The following is a 25,834-nucleotide window of genomic DNA, read 5'->3' as shown; positions in this document are numbered from 1 at the left end:
AAAAAACTTTTTTAACTAAAACCCGTTCTCAATTAATTTTTAACAAATCGTTTTCATTAAAAAACGTTTTTAACTAAAACCCTAAACAATTTTTTTTTAAATTTATAAAAAAACGTTTTCACAAAAACCGTTTTTAGCAAATCGTTTTCATTAAAAACGTTTTTAACTAAAACCCGTTTTTCAGTACAAATCGTTTTTTCGCAAAAACCGTTTTCAATACAAAACGTTTTTTTTAATATAAACACGTTTTTTCGCCAAAAAAAAAAGTTGTTGATCCTTTTTTCACAAATAAACCGGATTTTCACTAAAACACCGATTTTTTTGAGCTAAAATCCCGTTTTAAAAGTTTTTAAACTGTGAATATTCGATTCAACACAAAGGAATATAGATTTTTATTTCATAGTTTTTTTTAAAAATATTGCTAAACAATTAACATTTAATTTAATGACTTTTGCTCTTGCTTTTTATTGGAATTATTTTAATTTTATGGCAAAAGTAGTCGTCTAAAAATAACTCTGGCTTAAGTTATTCCCGGACACTTTCATCATAATGATAAACTATACAACAAATACATAACTCAACTCGCCACAACTGATAAAGAAACTTCAATTAATAATAATTGAATGCAGCAAAATCCAACAGCAGCAGCCGAAACCGAATGCAATGAAAAAAATATAAATGTTGTACTTAATAATAATAATATAAAATATGTGTATAAATAAATATAAATAATAAAACGGGAAAAACAACTTTAACAAAGTTTTACACAGCCCAGATAACAATATATAAATTGAACAAGACAAATAACAAAAAATTAAAACGAAACGGAAAAAACATAATAGCGAAATGTCTGTAAATTATGTATGAAATGCACTAGATTATGTTGAATATAAAAATAAATCTTAAAATAGAAAAAATTGTGCGTGCAATTTATAAAAGCAGATAATAAATTAAGGATTTAATTAAATAAGAATTTAATTTAAACTAGGTTTAATGAACTGTTTAGTTAAACTTACAATTTATTGAGCCTAGCTTAAACCGCTTAATGAGGTATCAAGTTAAACCTGGTTTAAATAAAAGTTTGACTATAAAACCTATAAATTAACACACTTTTCTTAAATTTATTTTAAGATTAAGAGTCTCAATGGAAGATTTACACTTTTTTTCAAATATTTAATACATTATTTTCTTTTTATAGCAACAAATTATTAAAACTATTAACACCTTGAAACTTTTTTTACATAATTATAACAAAAGAAACTAAAATAAACTTGAATACCTTAACTATTAGTACATATTTGTTTATAATTAAATACTAGTTGATTTAAAAAAAAAGTGCTAATCAAACAAACAAAAAATTTGTTTTAATTTATATGAATCACATGCAAAATGAAAAATAGCTCACAATTTCTAAATTCAAAATCTAATTCACTAAGATAAGGTGTTAATGAAATGTAAAATAAATTTAAAAAAAAAATTAAATTATAACTGAATTGATTGATTGATTTGAACCAATATGTTAAATAAATCCATAATTGTTAGTGTGTTAGAAACAATTATGGTAAAATTAAATAATTATGAAGATAAATTTGTTTTATTTTAAAAGATAAATTTAGGCAAATGATAACAAAGAGTCATATGATTTAAAAAACCTCAGAGAAAGAGAGCTAAAAAGCAGAAATTTTTTCTGTATAACAGTTTTTTTTTTTCATAGAAATCTCTAATACAGACAAATTTTTCTATAGACAAACGTTTTTCTATAGAAAAAACTCTTATACACAAATTTTTTTATAGAAAAAACTGTTATACACAAATTTTTCTATGAAAAAAACTGTTATACACAAATTTTCTATAGAAAAAACTATTATACTGATATTTTTCTATATAAAAAAATATTACATTTTTTCTATAAAAAACTGTTATAAACAAATTTTTTCATATAAAAAACTGTTATACTGATATTTTTCTATAGAAAAAAACTGTTATACTGATATTTTTCTACAGAAAAAACTGTTATACAAAATTTTTTCTATAAAAAAGGCTGTTATACAGTAATTTTTCTGTAGAAAAAACTGATATTTTTCTACAGAAAAAACTGTTATACCAGTATAACTGTTTTCTGTAGAAAAACTGTTATACTGATATTTTTGTATAGAAAAAAATGTTATTCTGATATACTGATATTTGTCTATAGAAAAAACTGTTATACGTTAATCACAAAGTTTTCTATAAACAAAACTGTTATACTGATATTTGGCTATAGAAATACATTTTTCTATAGAAAAAACTGTTATACGCAAATTTTTCTATAAAAAAATCTGTTATACACAAATTTTTCTGTATAATAAACTGTTAAGCACAAAGTTTTCTATAGGAAAAACTGTTATACACAAATTTTTCTGTAGAAAAAACTGTTATACTGATATTTTTCTAAAGAAAAAACTGTTATACTAATATTTTTATATAGAAAAACTGTTATACTGATATCTTTCTAAAGAAAAAACTGTTATACTAATATTTTTATATAGAAAAACTGTTATACTGAAATCTTTCTAAAGAAAAAACTGTTATACTGATGTTTTCTAAAGAAAAAACTGTTATACTAATATTTTTATATAGACAAAACTGTTATACTGATATTTTTCTAAAGAAAAAAACTGTTATACTGATATTTTTCTAAAGAAAAAACTGTTATACTGATATTTTTCTAAAGAAAAAACTGTTATACTGATATTTTTATATAGAAAAACTGATATTTTTCTAAAGAAAAAACTGTTATACTGATATTTTTCTAAAGGAAAAAAACTGTTATACTGATATTTTTCTAAAGAAAAAACTGTTATACTGATATTTTTATATAGAAAAACTGTTATACTGATATTTTTCTAAAGAAAAAACTGTTATACTGATATTTTTATATAGAAAAAAACTATTATACTGATATTTTCATATAGAAAAGCTGTTATACAGAGAAAAAACTGTTATACTAATATTTTTATATTGACAAAACTGTTATACTGATGTTTTCTAAAGAAAATACTATTATACTGAAATTTTTATATATATTTTTAAAAACTGTTATACTGATATCTTTCTAAAGAAAAAACTGTTATACTAATATTTTTATATAGACAAAACTGTTATACTGATATTTTTCAAAAAAAAAACTGTTATACTGATATTTTTCTAAAGAAAAAACTGTTATACTGATATTTTTATATAGAAAAACTGTTATACTGATATTTTTCTAAAGAAAAAACTGTTATACTGATATCTTTCTAAGGAAAAAACTGTTATACTAATATTTTTATATAGACAAAACTGTTATACTGATATTTTTCTAAAGAAAAAACTGTTATACTGATATTTTTCTAAAGAAAAAACTGTTATACTGATATTTTGATAAAGAAAAACTGTTATACTGACATCTTTCTAAAGAAAAAACTGTTATACTGATATCTTTCTAAAGAAAAAACTGTTATACTAATATTTTCATATAGACAAAACTGTTATACTGATATTTTTCTAAAGAAAAAACTGTTATACTGATATTTTTCTGTAGAAAAAAACTGTTATACTAATAGTTTTGTATAGAAAAAACTGTTAGACACCAATTTTTTATAGACAAAACTGTTATACAGCAATTTATCTAAAAAAAAAAACCTATTATACACAATTTTTTCTATAGAAAAACAAATTTTTATACAATATTTTCTATAGAAAATACTGTTGTACACAAGATTATACAGTTATACTTCAGATTTTCTATTGAAAATACTGTTATACACATAATACAAGCATACATATCAATCTGTTTGAGAATCCCTGTTCTCCTGTACATTATTGCTAATTTTAAATATATTTCTTAATCAAACTCACATGATTTCTTTCCTTTTTTTTTGGTATAGTTACATTATTTTCTCATTCTTCTTAATAAACAATAAATGAAATATAAAAAAAAATTGTTGAATCAAGCCAATAAAAATAAACCGGTTGGGTTTATTTTTAGTAATGGTAAAATTAAATTTACGATTATACAATTTAATGTTTATTATTTTAAATACTTGATTAAAAAAAAAACATTGAAATCTATGTGATTTGAAATTCAATAAAAACAGTTATCAACAGAAAGACAGACATGAATGAAAATATATAAATTAGGCGATAATGAAATCAAATTAATATTTATAGTCGTATAAGAATTGTTTTCAAAACAAAAGTAAAAGTTTGTTTAATTTATTTTCAAAATTTTATTGCATCTATTTTAATTTCCTGTATAAATCTGAACAAATAATAATGCCATAATTATTGTATTTATCTACCATAATTCATTTAGCTATGTAAGTAACCAAACTTCTTTTCGCTTAAAATTTATTTAAAAATTCACAACAAATATTTTTGTTTACTACGCCATATTTAATGAAAACAATTACTTTGTTTATGTTTATTTGTTTAAGAACAGATAAACGTCATTTGAAGATGTTTGAGTTTGAGTTTTTGTTTGAAAATTAAAATGCGTCATGGTTTTTATCAAACAATTATAAAGGAAATCTAATTTTAATTAAGATTATTGATAAATAACATTTATTGGCAAATAAATACTACAAAAACTTCTTTTGTTTATAAGCAATTGTTAGATTTAAGTGTAAGTAAATTGTTTAAAATTCAATTCAAATCTATAATTGAATTTTTTTCTTTTTAAATAAATTTGCAATAAATAAATTAGTTTATATTTGTTGTATGATGTAGTGTATTGGAAGGCATTTAAGTTTGTGGAGAAGTTTAACAAGAGTTTTCTATAGAGAATGCTATATAAAATATATATAAAAAACTGTTATACTGACACTTTTTTATAGAAAAAAACTGTTACACTTATATTTTTCTATAGACAAAACAGTTATACTGATATTTTTCTATAGAAAAAAACTGTTATACTGATATTTTTTTATAAAAAAAAACTGTTATACTGATATTTTTTACAGCTTATACAAATATTTTTCTATAGAAAAAACTTAAATTGTTCCATAGAAAAACTGTTATACTCATATTTGTCTATAGAAAAAACGGTTATACTGATATTTTTCTACAAAAACAATTGTTATACTGATATTTTTCGATGGAAAAAACTGTTATACTGATATTTGTCTATAAAACAACTGTTATACTGATATTTTTCGGTAAAAAAAACTGTTATACTAATATTTTTATGTAGACAAAACTGTTATACTAATATTTTTATAGACAAAACTGTTAGACTGATATTTTTCTATAGAAAAAACTGTTATACTGATATTTTTCTATAGACAAAACTGTTATACTGATATTTTTCTATAGAGAAAACTATTATACTGATATTTTTCGATAGAAAAAACTGTTATACTGATATTTGTCTGTAAAAACAACTGATATTGATATTTTTCTATTGAAAAAAACTGTTATACTGATATTTTTCGATAGAAAAAACTGTTATACTAATATTTGTCTGTAAAATCAACTGTTATACTGATATTTTTTTATTTTAAAAAAAAACTGTTATACTGATATTTTTCTAAAGAAAAAAACTGTTATACTGATATTTGTCTATAGAAAAAATGTATACAAAATTTTTTCCATAGAAAAACAGCTTATACAAATATTTTTCTATAGAAAAAACTTAAATTGTTCCATAGAAAAACTGTTATACTGATATTTTTATAGAAAGAACTGTTATACTGATATTTTTTTGTAGAAAAAACTGTTATACTGAAATTTGTCAATAGAAAAATCTGTTATGCTGACATTTTTCGACAGAAAGACTGTTATACTGATATTTGTCTATAGAAACAACTGTTATACTGATATTTTTCTATAGAAAAATTGTTATACTGATATTTTTCGATGGAAAAAACTGTTATACTGATATTTGTCTATAAAAAAAACTGTTATACTGATATTTTTCTATAGAAAAAACTGTTATACTGATATTTGTCTATAGAAAAAATTCTTATACTGATATTTTTCGGTAAAAAAAAACTGTTATACTAATTTTTGTATATAGAAGTAACTGTTATACTGATATTTTTATAGACAAAACTGTTAGACTGATATTTTTCTATAGACAAAATTGTTATACTGCTATTTTTCTATAGACAAGACTGTTATACTGATATTTTTCGATAGAAAAAACTGTTATACTGATATTTGTCTATAGAAACAACTGTTATACTGATATTTTTTTATAGAAAAATTGTTATACTGATATTTTTCGATGGAAAAAACTGTTATACTGATATTTGTCTATAAAAATAACTGTTATACTGATATTTTTCTATAGAAAAAACTGTTATACTGATATTTGTCTATAAAAACAACTGTTGTACTGATATTTTTCTATAGAAAAAACTGTTATACTGATATTTTTCGGTAAAAAAAACTGTTATACTAATATTTGTATATAGAAGTAACTGTTATACTGATATTTTTATAGACAAAACTGTTAGACTGATATTTTTCTATAGAAAAAACTGTTATACTGATATTTTTCTATAGACAAGACTGTTATACTGATAATTTTCTAAAGAAAAAACTGTTATACTGATATTTTTATAAAGACAAAACTGTTATACTGATATTTTTCTATAGAGAAAACTATTATACTGATATTTTTCGATAGAAAAAACTGTTATACTGATATTTGTCTGTAAAAACTACTTATATTGATATTTTTCTATTGAAAAAAACTGTTATACTGACATTTTTCTATATAAAAAACTGTTATACTATAATTTAACTATAAAAAAACTGTTATACACAAAAATTTTTCCATAGAAAAAACTGTTATACTGAAATTTTTCTATAAAAAAACTGTTATACTGATATTCTTCTGATATTTTTTAAAGAAAAACTGTTATACACAAATTTTTCCATAGAAAAAAGTTTTATATTGAAATTTGTCAAAAGAAAAAACTGTTATACTGAAATGTTTCTTTAGAAAAAACAGTTATACTGATATTTTTCTATATTAAAAAGTGCTATACACAAACTTTTCCATAGAAAAAACAGCTTATACTGAAATTTTTTTATTGAAAAAACTATTATACACACTTTTTTCTAAGAAAAAAGAGTTATACTGATATTTTTCTCTAGAAAAAACTTAAATTATTCCATAAAAAAAACTGTTATACTGACATTTTTCTATAGAAAAAACTATTGAACACAAATTATTCTGTAAGAAAAACAGTTATACTCAAACTCGCCTATAGAAATATTCTAAGCCTGTAAATAATCTAACTGTCGTTTTGTGATGGATTCCCTCCATAATAATTGCATTTGTTTAATATTTTAGTAAAGTATTTAAACAACATTTGTGCCAATTATAGGCACTTTGAGTTATTTATGCTTATGTTCGTTCGACTATTTCAAGCTGTTGAATTTTTTTTATTTTTTTTTTCTGTTATTTTTATTATTTCTCTATTCTTTCGACTCAATATCAACAAATTAATATTCCATATTGTTTTGTATGTCTATTTGGTACTTACTATCAGTTAAAATGACATAAAAAAATTTATATATTTTCATTTGTAATGTGTGCTGGCATTTGTGTGTCTTGTGTGTTTTGTGCTTCAGTTTGCCTCCTCCCAGGGAGGGTTCTTTAAATACGGATAAAACTGACGAAAACTGCTTTAAAGCGGTTAATTGGAAACAAATTTATATGGGTACTGATCTATGGAAAACGTAGGAAAAAAATAATAAAATAAAACAAAACGCAACAGAAAAAAATAGCAAACGGCAAATTGCAAATAATAATTGAAAATATTTCAAAGAAAATTTATATAGTTTTGTTGGACTTTTACGAGACACAGTGGGTTTTGAGTGAAAATGCAAATGTTACTGTTAAGTTTAAGTTAATTGTTTTGAAATTTGTAATTCTCATTTTTACTAAAAGCTTAGCTTGAAGGCTAGTCCTATAGTTATTGTCTTAATTAGAAAAATGTTAAGTTAAACAACCGAGTAATATAATACTGACCGATTTTTGTACCACTATTCTATGGACATTTATATATCATAGAGCCATACTACGCGATGATATTTGTATGGATGCTAGGACCGATGGACTGATTCAACAAAAATTGATTAATATTTAATTTTTATTAATTATAATTTATTTTTAGAATCGTTCCCACTGTGCGGCGAACATACTTTTCTTTAGAAAAAAAGTCTAGCAACAAATAATAAACATTCCATCAATAAATATGGCAGATAGAAACAAGTTTTTTCTTCTTGAAATTATACTAATTTTGAGCACGATAAATACACTTAGAAACAGCTGGTATACACACGAATTTCTATGTGTATAACACAAATTTCTATTGAAAATATTGCGTATAACACAATTTTCTATAACAAATATATAGAAAGAATTTTTTACAAAAATATATCTATAGAAAAAACAGTTTTACACACCCCTTTCTATAGAAAAAAATGTTAAACACAAATTTTTCTATAGAAAAAACTGTTATACACAAATTTTTCTATAGAAAAAACTGTTATACTTAATTTTTCTATAGAAAAAACTGTTATACAAAAATTGTTCTATAGAAAAAACTGTTATACAAAAATTGTTCTATAGAAAAAACTGTTATACAAAAATTGTTCTAGAGAAAAAACTGTTATACAGAAATTTTTCTATAGAAAAAACTGTTATACACAATTTTTTCTATAGAAAAAACTGTTATACACAAATTTTTTTATAGAAAAAACTGTTATACACAAATTTTTTTATAGAAAAAACTGTTATACACAAATTTTTCTAGAGAAAAAACTGTTATACACAAATTTTTCTATAGAAAAAACTGTTATACACAAATTTTTCTATAGAAAAAACTGTTATACACACATATTTCTATAGAAAAAACTGTTATACACAAATTTTTCTATAGAAAAAACTGTTATACACAAATTTTTCTATAGAAAAAACTGTTACACACAAATTTTTCTATAGAAAAAACTGTTATACACAAATTTTTCTATAGAAAAAACTGTTATACACACATATTTCTATAGAAAAAACTGTTATACACAAATTTTTCTATAGAAAAAACTGTTATACACAAATTTTTCTATAGAAAAAACTGTTATACACACATTTTTCTATAGAAAAAACTGTTATACACACATTTTTCTATAGAAAAAACTGTTATACACACATTTTTCTATAGAAAAAACTGTTATACACACATTTTTCTATAGAAAAAACTGTTATACACAAATTTTTCTATAGAAAAAACTGTTATACACACATTTTTCTATAGAAAAAACAGTTATACACACATTTTTCTAGAGAAAAAACTGTTATACACACATTTTTCTATAGAGAAAACTGTTATACACACATTTTTCTGTAGAAAAAACTGTTATACACACATTTTTCTGTAGAAAAAACTGTTATACACACATTTTTCTATAGAAAAAACTGTTATACACAAATTTTTCTATAGAAAAAACTGTTATACACAAATTTTTCTGTAGAAAAAACTGTTATACACACATTTTTCTATAGAAAAAACTGTTATACACACATTTTTCTATAGAAAAAACTGTTATACACACATTTTTCTATAGAAAAAACTGTTATACACACATTTTTCTATAGAAAAAGCTGTTATACACAAATTTTTCTATAGAAAAAACTGTTATACACAAATTTTTCTATAGAAAAAACTGTTATACACAATTTTTTCTATAGAAAAAACTGTTATACACAAATTATTCTATAGAAAAAACTGTTATACACAAATTATTCTATAGAAAAAACTGTTATACACAAATTATTCTATAGAAAAAACTGTTATACACAAATTATTCTATAGAAAAAACTGTTATACACAAATTATTCTATAGAAAAAACTGTTATACACAAATTATTCTATAGAAAAAACTGTTATACACAAATTATTCTATAGAAAAAACTGTTATACACAAATTTTTCTATAGAAAAAACTGTTATACACAAATTTTTCTATAGAAAAAACTGTTATACACAAATTTTTCTATAGAAAAAACTGTTATACACAAATTTTTCTATAGAAAAAACTGTTATACACAAATTTTTCTATAGAAAAAACTGTTATACACAAATTTTTCTATAGAAAAAACTGTTATACACAAATTTTTCTATAGAAAAAACTGTTATACACAAATTTTTCTATAGAAAACACTGTTATACACAAATTTTTCTATAGAAAAAACTGTTATACACAAATTTTTCTATAGAAAAAACTGTTATACACAAATTTTTCTATAGAAAAAACTGTTATACACAAATTTTTCTATAGAAAACACTGTTATACACAAATTTTTCTAGAGAAAAACTTGTTATACACAAATTTTTCTAGAGAAAAACTTGTTATACACAAATTTTTCTAGAGAAAAACTTGTTATACACAAATTTTTCTAGAGAAAAACTTGTTATACACAAATTTTTCTAGAGAAAAACTTGTTATACACAAATTTTTCTATAGAAAAAACTGTTATACACAAATTTTTCTATAGAAAAAACTGTTATACACAAATTTTTCTATAGAAAAAACTGTTATACACAAATTTTTCTATAGAAAAAACTGTTATACACAAATTTTTCTATAGAAAAAACTGTTATATAAAAATTTTTCTATAGAACCAGGACAACCTAGATTTTTGACTTATTTTAGACCTACATATGTATATCTGGATTACTAAGACATTAATATAGACAATATGGATATCTAATGATAAATATTTCAAAGACCTTTGCAATGACGTATATAAAACCATAGTAAGTTGGACTTAGTCAAAATCGGAAAATATTTTTTAACCCGATTTTTTTTTTTCACCAAAAGTTTTTTTTCGCTAAATATTAAAAAAAAATTTAAAAAACAAAATTATTTTTTTCCAAAAAATTAACTAACCCGATTTTTTTTTCACCAAAAGTTTTTTTTCGCTAAATATTAAAAAAAAAATAAAATTTAAAAAACAAAATTTTTTTTTCCAAAAAATGAAAAAAAACTGCAAAAAAAATAAATTTTGTTTACCTAAAAATATTTAAAATTTTTATTTTGAAGTATAATTTGGTGAAATATACAAGATTCGGCACAGCCGAATATAGCTTTCTTACTTGTTAAAACAAGCTTTTATTTTGTATGCTCTAAAAAGAAGAAAATAAATTTTAAATTATATGAAACTATTTATTACATTATATCTTATAAATCATATAAGCTTGTCGCTACAAGCCTATCATCAGGAAAATAAATCGTTACTACATACGTTACTTTGTATTATTTTAATAGTTTATTTGCCCGACTGTCTGAACAAACTCATGCTGATGTAACAGTTTGTTGGCAAATTTAACCAGAAATGTTTGTTTATATATTGAGAAATTTAAATAATTTTCATATTAATCAATTAATAATTGCAATATTGAAAACGCTAACTGGTTATAATTATTTACATATTCTAAAAATAGTTGTTATTAGGCAAAAAAAATATATGAAAGAATAAAACGAATTTTAAATACCCTTCAAATGCAATTTTTTTTGGAGGAGCTTATTAAAGCTGTGTGGCATCTCTGTCGGCCATTTTCTTTTAAACAACCTTTTGACGTACGTAATGATGCCAGAGTTTTTTGCAGAAATTACTGTTATATACACAATTTTTAAGAGAAACTACTGTTATACCCCAGAATTTGAAGAGAAAATACTAAAAAATAGCTTAATATTATATATCACTTCTAAAGTATTTAAAAAGTAGTTAAATTTCACCCTTTTCTGAAGCCAGACACTTGCAATTATCTAAAATATATTATAAATTAACATACTATATATAAAATAATTTCTCACACATTTGTCTTTGTCTTCAATTGTGTATTTGTCTGTTACAGGTTGTAGAAATTATTTAATTATTCTATAAACTAGTTTTTCCTATAAAGCATACTCGTTTTAAATACGAGTACGTTAAATATTTCGCAGAAGTAACAATTTATTTTGATTTCGTTTAAGTTCATTGATTTTTTTCCTTCCTCCTACACTTCTACACTCACTCATAATTCTCATTCAAATATTTAATTAATTAAATTATTTCCGTTAAGGAAGTTTAAGAGAAGTGCAGCGTATGTATGTAAGTCGATCTATATAAATTGTTCATTCACTGTTTAGCATAATAATTCTTTTATTTCGAAATTGCAGTAAATAATCGTTAAAGAAAAACAGGGGCGTTGTCAATTTAGCAAAAATGTTTGGGTAAAACACAATTTTCCAAGGTTGGCTACCGTTACCGTTAAGCTAACGTTATCTAAATAAATGAAATTGCCGTTACCGCTAAAATATCGACGTATCTTTTGAAAGCGATTTTTGTTTTTAATATCTTATATGTCATTTTGAAGGTTACATATCTGTCATTTATTCTCACAATATTGTTTTTTTGCTTCGAAAATTTTGAATTTTATGGCAATAAAGCGTCATATGCGGGAAGTTTTGCTTCCGCTGAAGCACACCGATTGCATTCGAGAGATGGTTTGGGCGCTTCTGAAATGATGATTTTCATAAGGAAGACAATTATCGCCCAGGCCAGCCAAAAAAGTTTGAAGGCATTACTCCATGAAGATTGTTGTCAAACTCAACAAGAGTTTGCAAAATTATTGGGAGCTACTCAAGCTGAAATTTGAAAACTTTTGCAAGCAGCAGGATTCATCCAAAAGCAGGGAAATTTGTTACCGAATGGAAGCCGAGAGACCTTGAAATACGATTTTGTATGTCTTAAATGCTGCTCGAACTATATAAATGAACCTAATCATTACTTGCGATGAAAAATGTATCCATTACGATAACCCGAATCGTAACAGATAGTATGTGGCCCTAATTTAATGATCTGTATTTGGTGGGAGCAATTATGAGCTTCTGAAATATGACCAGACCATACCTGGGAACCTGCACCGAACGTAACTGACTCGCTTGAAGCGAGCATTGGCCGAAAATCGCCCAAAAGTCTTCGGACTAGCTAATTCCGCAGGGGTCTTCGGACCGGCTGTTCCCTCAGTAGCCTTCAGGTTGACTGTTCCCTTAGTAGTCTTCGGACTAACTAATCTGCTTTGTGACTTACGCAGGGGTATTCGGACCGACTGTTCCCTGAGAAACCTTCGTGTTGACTGTTCGCTTAGTAGTCTTCGGACTAACTAATCCGCTTTGTGAATTACGCAGAGGTCTTCGGACCGACTGTTCCCTCAATAGCCTTCGGGTTGACAGCTCCCTTAGTAGTCTTTGGACTAACTAATCCGCTATGTAAATTACGCAGGGGTTTTCGGACCGACTGTTCCCTCAGTAGCCTTCGGGTTGACTGTTCCCTTAGTAGTCTTCGGACTAACTAATCCGCTTTGTGAATTACGCAGGGGTCTTTGGACTGACTGGTCCCTTAGTAGCCTTCGCACTAACTAATCCGCTTTGTAACTTATGCATGGGTCTTCGGACCTACTATTCCCTCAGTAACCTTCAGGTTGGTTATTCCCTTAGTATTCTTCAGACTAACTAATCCGCTTTGTAAATTACGTAGCGGTCTTCGGACCGACTGCTACCTCAGTAAATTTCGGGTTGGATGTTCCCTCAATAGCTTTCGGACTAATTGTTCAAATATTGTACCTCCTAATTTTAAGAAACTTATATTGTAACTAGTATTGTAATTGCTCACGATTAATCGAACCAGCCTCTACACAATCCGAGGATAAGCCAGTAGTAATACCGAGATATGTATAAGCCGAATGAGAAGTGTCTTTTCCGAAGAGTGTAAGCCAGTAGATCCCGAAGAAGTTCCTATTAAATTCCAACAATCTTTCATATTGCTGTAAATAATTCGTCTTATCACTTAAGGTTCGTGGATCCGTAAATTGAAATATGGATAAAACATGCTTTTTACATTGTTTTCTTACATATTCATCTTGTTTTGGTCTTCTCCTTGCAAAAATTTAAAAGTTTCCATTGTTTTGCCAAAAATAAATGTATTTTTTAAACTTAAATGCTTAAAAACATTAAATTTACTATATTTTAAGAGAAATTTGAAGTGATCTTATAAATATACGTCTATATTTGGTAAAAGGTTATGTTTTTGGAAAACTGAAATTACAAAATATAATTTTCAAAAAAGTTCCTTGTATTACCACACTCTGTATATGTTTGGGGGTACTGGCCATATAATTCAGTTTTATTAACTTAGAAAGGAAAAAATCGGCACAGTTATTGATAAAAATTATTAAATTCTCCTCTACTACTTTAAATTGTCCTGCAAATACGACTCTGTGATTAATGCACCCACATACGTACATACACATGTCATGTGTGAATGGTTCTCTTGAATTTGGTCTCGTGTCATTACTGTTAGTTCAATATTTATTTGTTTTTCTTCTGTTCTGTTTTGTTGTTGTTATTATTGTAGTTGTATAAAATGACAGCTTCATTTTCATAAGTCTTTGATATGTGTAATGCACATTCATACTAACAACAACCCACCAACAAACAAAAAAGAACTCAAAATAATAATAATAATAAAAAACCCACAAAATAAACAAACAAGTGCAAAATGAGTCCATTGACATTAAGCTTTTTGTAATTTCATTTATTGTGGTATGTTTGTATGTGCGTAGGAGAGTAAGTATGCAGCATGTGTTTTGCTGCATGCATGAATCAATATTAATAGTAGACAGTTGTGATTGGGGGCACGTCTAACAAATTCTCAATAAACCTTTACAAAGCATATTGCAGGTAGTAAGTAGTTAATTATTATAATTTTTTTTCTTTCTTAAGAATTGCAAAAACATTTTCTTATTCATAGAATGCTAACTTTAAGTATAGGTTGTTAATGTGACTAACGTTATATTATTAGTTTTTAGAAACAGTGAAATCTTCCCATAATGAATCAGCTAAATTCTTTATTAGTTTGAGTAAAAAAAATTCTTGAATGTAACCATTAATGGGCGATTTCACTGTTTGAGATAAAATCGTGTAAATACTGAAAAAGGTGTAGCTGTTTTTTTTTAATTATTTTTTTTTCGACTATAGCAACTATAAATATTTGTAATATACAAAAACAACAAATAACTGATATCATCTATTATTAAATAATGAAAATAATCATGAAATTAATATGCTGTAATTATTTGCAATTATATATTTTATACATTTATTAAGAAAGCATTTTTTTGTTCCCAACATCTGTAGGTTTTATCCTACAATGTAAGTTTCATTCAAACCTTGGTGGCTAATTACGAAAATACTGGGGGACTTACAAATGGTAGGAAACTGTGAGTTAAGTTTAGGTCAGCTTTATGTAAAATATCTGGTTCATAGTAGTGTTATTCGTTATTCGAGGCGTTTTTGGGTGCAAAAGCTTGCAAATGCGAAGTTTTCTTTTTGGAAAGCTTGGTATAATAGTGGAGTTATTAAGTAAAATTGATTAAGCAAAGATTGCAAATGCAGAAATTCGTAAGAATACACTAATAAAATACTCACCAAAAGCTGTAAGAATTTGCTTTCGCACTTATTACTAAACTAAAATATGGCAACATCTTAAAATTGATTTGTTTTTCTTTGTTTGTTTACCTTTTTTGACTTTCTCACACTATTATTGTAAATTCGCCATATTGAAAGAAAGAGAGAGAGAGGAGGGAGTGATGCAAAAATGCCTAAAAAATGGCAACATCATAACATTGTTTTGTTTATTGTCTTCTTTTACCTGGTCACACTATTATTTTTTAATGGCGCCATTTTGTAAGAGGGAGTGAGAGAAGTGGCAGTATTGCAAATGCATTATATGGACATTGCAAAAACGCTAAACCCTTTTAAGTGTAACAAAAATAGCGCAATTATGTGTATTTTGTTATTGGATTGCAAAAATGCTACCAAAATTTGCATTTTCTTTAATGAAGTTCAAAAAAAGTAATAGAACTTCATTATGACCGATTTCTAAATTCGCTCCAAAAAATAACGCCTCTAAACAAATTTTGTTACCGTATATTTCAGTTTTCTAAAACATTTTACTCATTTATCAAATATTTATTGATCAGCCCAATTATGAATAAAAATTCCCCGCGAGTTTTTTTTTCATTTTCCCATTCATATTCAATGTTCAAAATAAGAAAAGGGGAAAAAACTCCCGGGAATTTTTATTCATAATTGGGCTGTATATTTTTAGATATTATAGGTATGAATATTTGGAAAAGTTTCCATTCTATTGTCAACCACTGTATATGTATTTGAAACAGTAGGAAGATTTTCAGTCTGGTATAGACAATAATGTTTAAAAATATTTGCTTCGAAATTGCCTCAGGAAAGGCGGCTTACATATTGTTATTTTTTATAAATATTTCAAATGCATTTAAAAAACTTACAAAAAATACATACAATTCGTGTATAAATTAATATGTACTTGCATTAAAAATTCAGCAATCAATTTCAATACATATTTACCTCATTGTTTATTATTTCCCAGAAAATAACAAAATCTCAGTTGAATATTCATTTGCAATTAATAATTCTGACACGATTATGGGAGTACGTGATCATCAGCATATGGCCATGATGTCTGTTAGCCAAGTTTTTAAATCATTATAAAAAGATGTTCTTACTCTTTAGAACAATTTCTCATGAATTTGATGAATGAAAATTGGTTTAAAATTAAATTGCTAAGAAAGCGCAAAAAAAAAATCAAAACAAAATTGTGGGAGAAATGTTTATAAACATGTTTTTTTTTTGTTATTAAATTAATAACAATATACAAATGTACATACATGTACATATGTATTTAGCTGATGTTTGAAATGTGCCAAAAATGTATATAAATAATATATAAATAAATAAACATTTTTTTTAATTCTTTGTTTATAAGAATTATTTACTAATACACATAAGTCTGTACGTAGAAGTACTAGATAAACATTTTTATTTTGAATTTATAAGGGGTATTTTATATGAAATACCTATTAAGAAGGAAATTAAACCCAAAGTTTGGCAAGGCATTTATTTATTTTGTCACTATATTAAAATTTTTCAAATTAATGGAATTATAATTTTGTATACATTCTTTAATTCGTAAATTCTCGGATATATAATAAATTCGTTTTATTTAAATGTCTAGATCTGCATAATTACATAAAAAACTCATAAATCCAGCCGTAAGTTAGAAAATACCTATAGAAATGCAACACTAACTTTTTGCTCATGTTACGGTTATAATTAAATATTTATTCACTAGTTTTTTTAAACAAAATTGCATAAAATACTTCTTTTGTATATTTTTTTATTCGCGATTCCCATTTTATCACTAAACCCGTATTCTATAAATATTAAATATCGGCAACTCTGTTTTTAGTACCTCTCTCTCAGGGATGGAAAACTGTGATGTTATAGTAGCAAAGAACGTAAATACCAGGGTTGGAAAATTAAATTCTTATGTTTGAAAATAATACAATTTTAATTATTTTCATATTGCCGTAGTCTTGTATTGAAATCGTCTATAAAAATACTGTTTAAACAGGACTTTTTATGCTAAACACAAAATTTTCAATAGTATTAAAATCGTTTTTATATTGGTTTTATATTTTTGCAAATCTTGACATTCTACAACTAAAGTTTAGAACATATTTTTATTTAATAGCCTTGTTTATCACATATTCAATTACCAACATATACCCAAATACTTCGTTTTATTCCAAATCTATCACATTGTAAGCAAATGCATATTTATATTGCTTTCATATTCAAAAATAAACTTTTTGGATAGTACTGAAAAGTTGTTTCTGAATAGTACTAAAAATAAATACAATAGTACGGAATTTTCCAACTCTGAGCTCTCTCGTTTTAATCAGTTGTTTAGTAAACCGCAAATGTGACAGCTGTTTGTTTTTGTTTCTCTCTTATACAAAAAGAAATAAATAATTTATTAATTTCTGTGCAAAAATCTAATAATAATTAAACATGAATAAAGATTCCAAAGATTCTACTACTTTAATATTTAAAAATATACCCAAACAAATAGAAGATCTAACAAGTCTACTTAATTCCCTTAAAATACCGGCCAAAGAAATAAAGCCATTCGGACGCAAACGTGCTTTAATCACATACGAGCAACATAATGAAGCAGAACAGGCATTGGAAACATTAAGAGAATTGGAATTTTCCGGCAAATATGCCAACATATCATTGTTCTGCAAAGACAAACCCAAAGAGAACAAGGAGGAAAGGTTAAAAAGTTCAATAAGAAAATGCCATAAAAGTGCCCAGACAACATTACAGGCAGCAGCAGGAACAGCACAGCTGAACAACGATTTGACAAAGCAACAAGTAAACAAGTACGTACAAAAGTTATATGCGATAGAGGGAGATTTGGGCTTTGATCAGCCACCACCACCCTATTTAAAATATAGTTATCCTCCTATAAACAAGGATATATTAGATAATATATGCATTTCATTGCTGAGTAACAAACGTTTCTATACACAAGTCTTAAACCTAATGAATCGTATGAATTTGGAGCCACCATTTCATAAAAGAAATTATAAATTCAGCAAGCCCGGTGTACCTCAAGAAGCAGGCACCCAAACTGATGAAGTTATAATACAAGATAAACCTTTTTTAACAAAAGAAGTTAGCAAAATTGAAGAAGTTATAGAAAGTGAATTGGAATCTTCAGAAGACGAAGTCACTAAATCTAAACCTCAAATGCAAATAAAACGAAAATTACCAACACAAGAGGAACAATACAAAAAGAAAGCCCGACAAATGTTGCAAAGCACACAAAAACTTAACAAAGAAACCTTGAAGAGGCAGCCAACAAGCTCAAGTTTGTCTATTAAGGATATCTTTGAAACACCCGAACATAGTTTAGCAGCCACAGGAAAAATAGATTTACAATTAAAACGTCCGCCCAAACAAAAAAAATCCAAAGAACTCTCAACATCTGCAGTAATATTACCCTCAGATTTAAATACTTTAAAACTTGCTGAGGAAGAACTTCAAAAATTGCCTATGTTCAGAAATTATCAAACAGGAGCAGCCAGCAATAAACTTTATATCAAGAACTTACACAAAGATGTTAGCTGTGAGGATTTGAAAGCCATTTACCAGCGCTTTGTTATGGATGACAGAATTAACCTGGATATAAAAGTTATGCAGCAGGGACGTATGAAGGGTCAAGCCTTTGTTACTTTTCAAGGTGGCGAAATGGATGTAATACAGCCTTTAATAGCAAGAGCTTTAGAGCAAACAAATGGTTTTATGCTGCGCGATAAGCCCATGGTGGTGTGCTATGGCAAGCAGTCTTAGCAACAGGTTATTATGGCTAATTGTAGAAATTAAGCAATAGTTTTTGTTTAGCAAGATGAAATTCTTATTTTTTTTTTTATAAAAAAAGAAAAATATTAAAGAATTTTTTAAAATTTTTAAGTAATTTTTTTATATAAAAAAATAGTATTAAAGAATTGGTAAATAATGAATTTTTTTATACTCTTTGAAAGTTTTAAGTAATTTTGGTTCATGGGTTAAGCTTAAGTAGTTATTTTGTTCGTTGGCTTGCTGTTTTTACTATTTCTTGCAGCTTTGAAAATTTTCCAAAAAAAAAAATAACCTAATTATTGAAAAATAGTTAAGCTAGCCGGCCAACGAACTAACACATAGGCCTATGGCCTATGAATTCTTTAACAACTTTTCAATAGTGTCCAAAAACAGTATATTTTTGTATATGAAAGTCATAAAAATTAGCATTTGCATACTTTGTAAAAACTTCTGCATCAATGGAAATAATTGCGAAAATGTTGTTGTCAAAACCTAAGTGGTGAGTTTTTTTATGCCCTTCATAAGTTTGTAATTTCCACAATATACAGCCCAATTATGAATAAAAAAATTCCCGGGAGTTTTTTCACATTGAATTTGAATAGGAAAAATGGGAAAAGGGAGAAAACTCTCGGGGAATTTTTTATTCATAATTGGGCTGATAATTTTCCGGCCCTATATTCTGGATCCTTATAGATAGCGGAGTTGATTAAGCCATGTCCGTCTGTCTGTTGAATTCAACTTTCCGAAGCCCCCAAATAACTTATACGATTCATACATCAATATCTCCGAAATTTTTTCCGGCTCGGTTACTACATATTTAAAATCGAGAAAAACGGTCCACAAATGGCTGAGACATAAGGAAAAAACCAGACAACCTCGATTTTTGACCTATATCTGGATTACTGATAATGATAGATATTTCGAAGACCTTTGTAACGACGAAATGGGTCAAAATCGGAAAAAATATTTTTTAACCCAAATTTTTTTTTTCACCAAAACTTTTTTTGTCGCTAAATATTAAAAAAACAAAAAAATTTCTTTTAAATTTAAAAAAAAATTTTAAAATTTAAAAAAATTTAAAAAACAATTCCAAAATTTGTTTTTCCAAAATATTAAAAAAAAAAAACTTTGGAAAAAAAATTTTGTTTACCTAAAAATATTTAAAAATTTTATTTTGAAGTATAATTTGGTGAAGGCTTATAAGATTCGGCAGAGCCGAATATAGCTCTCTTACTTGTGTTTTCTAGTGTCCGCTCTATGTTGTTGTTGTTGTAGCAGCATAAACAATTTTACAATATTAAATCAGGGGGTTTGGCATGTAGTTCAAGTCCAAGGAATTGTGCTACTTAGACAGAATGAGTCCATAAATCCACTGGACGTAGTGAAGTAGGGTTGGCTGGACAGTTGTATATGTGAAAGGTATCATACGGACCCTACCCACATGCTGGGCATAAGTTGATGACGACCCGGTCTATGCGGGACCAAAAGGTATTAAGCATTCATACGATATCCTGCTACCGCGGTATTGATGGCGTCTCTATGAATGTCGTTCAAAGCTGTCATATACGAGCTGCGCTTAAATGTATCCTGCACATACCTCTGTATGTTCTCCTCGTATTTCCGTAGGTCCTGTTTGACATGCCTCGGGGGATACTCCTACTGTGTGATGTCGAAGTTTGGATGATTCATCCAATGACATCCCAGAAGGAGCTGTCAAGATGACTTTGTGTTTCTTGACCAGTACAACCTTAGTTTACTCGTGAAGTTGGTGTTCGGAGGTAATTTGAAGGCAGCCTGTGATGGCTTTTACGGCTGCATTTTGACAGCTTTGAATATTTCTCCACTGAGTAGCACTCAACCAAGGCGACCACACTGGAGCAGCATAGTTGATCAATGAGCTGGTTTTCTTTGTCCACCAGTAAGTGCTGCAGACTAGTGCCTTGAGGACCTTGTTCCCAATTCACAGTTTACTCGTGATTACAGTGGCGTGTGCTGACGAGGTAAAAAGTCTATCAAAAGTGATACCCACTTGTTTCTCTATCGTTACAACTTCCATTTACGAAGCTTTTTTACAAATCTCCACTTTTGTTATGATTTTTGATAATTTATGGATGAAAATGAAAAAAGCACCAATTTTTCTGAAAATAAATTCATTCACCCCTATCGGCAATAACATGTGAAATTTTGTTCCCATGAAATATCCATTTCCCTCGAAGGGAAAATTGCTATCGGAAATATCATGATAAACTTTACATTCACAATAGTTGATTTTGTTCGTAACAGCTGTTTATTGTTTACAAAATTCCATCTAAAAATTTCACAACAAGGGGAATTTTTTTTCACGTGAACAAAGTTGATGAACGAAAAAAGGAAGAGGGAAAATATTTCATGTGAAATGTTGATTCGCGATAGGGGTGATTATTTGTTTAAACAAAAAAAATTTTTTGCAAACATTTTTCACCAAAAAAAACTTATTACCCTTCACCATGAATGGTAACTATTTATGTGTCTCATTCCTAATGAAATTTCCACATTTTTAATTTGCGACTGTATAAAGTATTCTGGATCTGAACTTACAATCATATGATTACATCAATATATGGGTTATAGTCCTGGTTCGGTTGAAAATCGTTCCACAAATTCACGGAAATGTTTTTTCCGAACATTTTTTTTTAGCAAAAAATTTTCCTTTATTTTCAACAAATTTTGTTTTTTCTAACGAAAATGTATTTTTTTCAACATTTTTTTTTAACAAAATTTTTTTTCAAAAAAATTTTTTTTCTACCAAACTTTTTTTTTAGCAAAAATTTTCTTTTATTTTCAACAACTTTTTTTTTTCATCAAAATTTTATTTCACCAAAATTTTTGTTCAAGAAAATTTTTTTTCAGAACAAATTTTCCTTTTACAAACAAACTAACATTGCATTATTTTATCACGGCAAGTACTTACCACGGTCGCTTACAAATAAGGACTTAAATAAGTTATCTATTACAAACTGTTTTTAAAAAAGTAAAAAGTCTATCAAAAGTGATACCCACTTGTTTCTCTATCGTTACAACTTCCATTTACGAAGCTTTTTTACAAATCTCCACTTTTGTTATGATTTTTGATAATTTATGGATGAAAATGAAAAAAGCACCAATTTTTCTGAAAATAAATTCATTCACCCCTATCGGCAATAACATGTGAAATTTTGTTCCCATGAAATATCCATTTCCCTCGAAGGGAAAATTGCTATCGGAAATATCATGATAAACTTTACATTCACAATAGTTGATTTTGTTCGTAACAGCTGTTTATTGTTTACAAAATTCCATCTAAAAATTTCACAACAAGGGGAATTTTTTTTCACGTGAACAAAGTTGATGAACGAAAAAAGGAAGAGGGAAAATATTTCATGTGAAATGTTGATTCGCGATAGGGGTGATTATTTGTTTAAACCAAAAAAATTTTTTGCAAACATTTTTCACCAAAAAAAACTTATTACCCTTCACCATGAATGGTAACTATTTATGTGTCTCATTCCTAATGAAATTTCCACATTTTTAATTTGCGACTGTATAAAGTATTCTGGATCTGAACTTACAATCATATGATTACATCAATATATGGGTTATAGTCCTGGTTCGGTTGAAAATCGTTCCACAAATTCACGGAAATGTTTTTTCCGAACATTTTTTTTTAGCAAAAAATTTTCCTTTATTTTCAACAAATTTTGTTTTTTCTAACGAAAATGTATTTTTTTCAACATTTTTTTTTAACAAAATTTTTTTTCAAAAAAATTTTTTTTCTACCAAACTTTTTTTTTAGCAAAAATTTTCTTTTATTTTCAACAACTTTTTTTTTTCATCAAAATTTTATTTCACCAAAATTTTTGTTCAAGAAAATTTTTTTTCAGAACAAATTTTCCTTTTACAAACAAACTAACATTGCATTATTTTATCACGGCAAGTACTTACCACGGTCGCTTACAAATAAGGACTTAAATAAGTTATCTATTACAAACTGTTTTTAAAAAAAATATTCTTCATTTATTTCGTAAGAGATTAAAAAAGAAATTGAAGAAAAACAATTTGAATTAACAAAAATATATTCATTAAAAGGTTTATAAAGAGATTTTAATGACTTAAAAGTACTTTATATCAGATTAAATGTAAGTCATTACCAAACTACTTCTAAGTAATGGAGACAGTATAAAGTAGTCATTGAAAAGTAAGTTGTTGAGTATTTGCAAGTTTTTGCTGGGTGAAGGATATATAATTTCATTAAAAATAAGCAATTTTTAATACTTTTTTATTTATTTTATTTAATCTTAATTCATTTTACTTAATAAAAAATTTAAATATTTAATTTATTCTTATTTTTTTTATATACTTACAGACAACTTGGTCTTATTGACACAATTTATGTAGATGGCGGTCAATCCCAAAATAATAACACTTCCACAAAAACCAGCAAATCGAAATTATCTTTACAGTCCTATGAATATGTTATAGCAGTAGATTTTGAAGCCACCTGCTGGGAAAATAAGGCACCACCCAAATGGAGGGAGTCCGAAATTATTGGTAGGAAAAACTTAAACTTCGAAATAAATAAAATTTACTATATAAATATTTGTTTAATTTATTTTAGAATTTCCCGCTGTTTTGGTGAATTTAAAAACTGGCAAAATCGAAGCAGAATTTCATAAATACATCATGCCCATTGAATCACCCAAATTGAGTGCATTTTGCACCGAACTCACTGGCATAACACAGAAAACTGTCGATAATGGCATACCTTTGCAGACTGCTCTAATGATGTTCCAGGAATGGTTGCGCAAAGAGTTAAGGGCTCGCCATCTGATGCTGCCCAAGGTGTCGAAGGATAATAAAATTGGCAATTGTGCCTTTGTGACCTGGACCGATTGGGATTTTGGCCTATGTCTGGACAAAGAGTGCAGCCGGAAGCGCATTAAGAAACCACCGTATTTCAATCAATGGATTGATATGCGTGTCATTTACAGGGAATGGTATAAATATAAGCCGCTTAACTTTTTGGATGCCCTCACCTATGTGGGTCTACAGTTTGAGGGTAAACAGCATTCGGGCATAGATGATGCCAAAAATTTAGCCGCCTTAACACACAAATTGGTGAATGATGGTGCCACTTTGGCCATAACCAAAGATTTAACACCATTTCAATTGAATTTAAATTGTGTTTTCTAAAAAACCACATACTAATTGCCATAGCTAAACTATGTAATAGGTCTAGGGAGTATTTTTTTTATACATATAACATATAACCTTAAAAACAAACTTAACTATATTTAAAAATTACAAATAACAAAAAAACAACATATTAATTTATACTACTACTTTAACTTTATTAAAAGATGAGAAATAAATGAAAATTATAAGACTTGTAAGACTTTTTTTTATATAAAAATCTATAAACCTACAAACATTACAAAAAAAGAAATCAAATTATGATAAAGAAATTATAAATTTCTCTAAAAACTAAAAAAAGAAACATCTTTCTAAATAACTTTTCTACTTAGTTTATAGTATGTAGGATGTAAGAAACTAAAGCCAATTTCAAATTTTTAACGAAATTAATATAAAAACTTTAAAGGAAATTATTTTTTGTATTAATAATTTAGTAATAATAAATTAAGCTAGTATTTTTTTGTTTCAAAGACCAACAATACTTATAAACGATTTCCAATTACCTACATATAACTATTCTTAACTATAAAACTGATTTGCTTTTAATTCTAGTATTTTTACACAATTAAACACACACTACACACACAACACACACATTTTTTGTACTTTATTTATAATGAAAAAAAAGAGAAAACAACAAAAACATACAACATAATAACATGATATTAAAATAAATAAATATTAAAATATTCAAATACTTATTTTTGATTTGAATTATATTCCCATATTCATAATCAATTTTTAAATTTATAAAACAAAATTACTATACAAAATCTGTTTTATAAACCTTTGAGAAATTTAAAAATTGTTTATGAATAAGGCCTACAGATTATAACAGATGTAAGTATTTAAATGCGGGCCTAAAACTATTAAGCTCTGCTACAAATGGTGCTTTATAACACTATGGTAGGGTTTTAAATTTCCCGACCTTTTTTGATTCCCGGGAATCGGGAAATTTTTGTTCTACATTCCCGGATACCCGGCTATTCCCGAAATATAGTAAATTAGGAATATTATAACGAAATTTCGTATAAAATCTTAGGGCACTGCTACACGTTCAATATATATTGTGATATTTGGATCGCGATCCATTGAAATGGATCACGCAAAATTAGGTTATTTTGCGATTTGGATCGAGATCCATCAATACCGTATGCTACACGTTCAATAAATATCGCGATACTGGATCACGGTCAATATATATTGAATCCATTTCAATGGATCGCGATCCAAATATCACAATATATATTGAACGTTTGCAGTGCCCTTAGTGTTGAGCTGAATTCACTAAAATCTTAATC

At 26.7% G+C, this 25,834-nt stretch overlaps 1 protein-coding gene across 2 annotated transcripts in view; it reads left to right on the top strand.

The window, feature by feature from the left end:
- Positions 1 to 25,228, top strand: part of LOC135960450 (3'-5' exonuclease Snipper-like) — a 106,850-nt gene extending 81,622 nt beyond the window's left edge. Inside the window, exons 1-3 of one of the 2 annotated variants that reach the window (XM_065511742.1) lie at positions 17,935 to 18,343; positions 23,707 to 23,891; positions 23,959 to 25,228. In XM_065511742.1, coding sequence (XP_065367814.1) covers positions 17,970 to 18,343; positions 23,707 to 23,891; positions 23,959 to 24,533 — 1,134 coding nt within the window. In that variant the 5' untranslated portion in view covers positions 17,935 to 17,969 and the 3' untranslated portion in view covers positions 24,534 to 25,228. Of the gene's footprint in view, positions 1 to 17,934; positions 18,344 to 23,706; positions 23,892 to 23,958 lie in introns of those variants that run through there. The other variant, XM_065511743.1, reaches the window with a different exon arrangement.
- Positions 25,229 to 25,834: the final 606 nt, after the last annotated feature.

Source organism: Calliphora vicina, chromosome 5 (genome assembly GCF_958450345.1).
Source record: "Calliphora vicina chromosome 5, idCalVici1.1, whole genome shotgun sequence".
In the NCBI taxonomy this organism is placed as follows: Eukaryota; Metazoa; Arthropoda; class Insecta; order Diptera; family Calliphoridae; genus Calliphora; species Calliphora vicina.
This window is presented reverse-complemented; position numbering and strand designations above follow the sequence as displayed.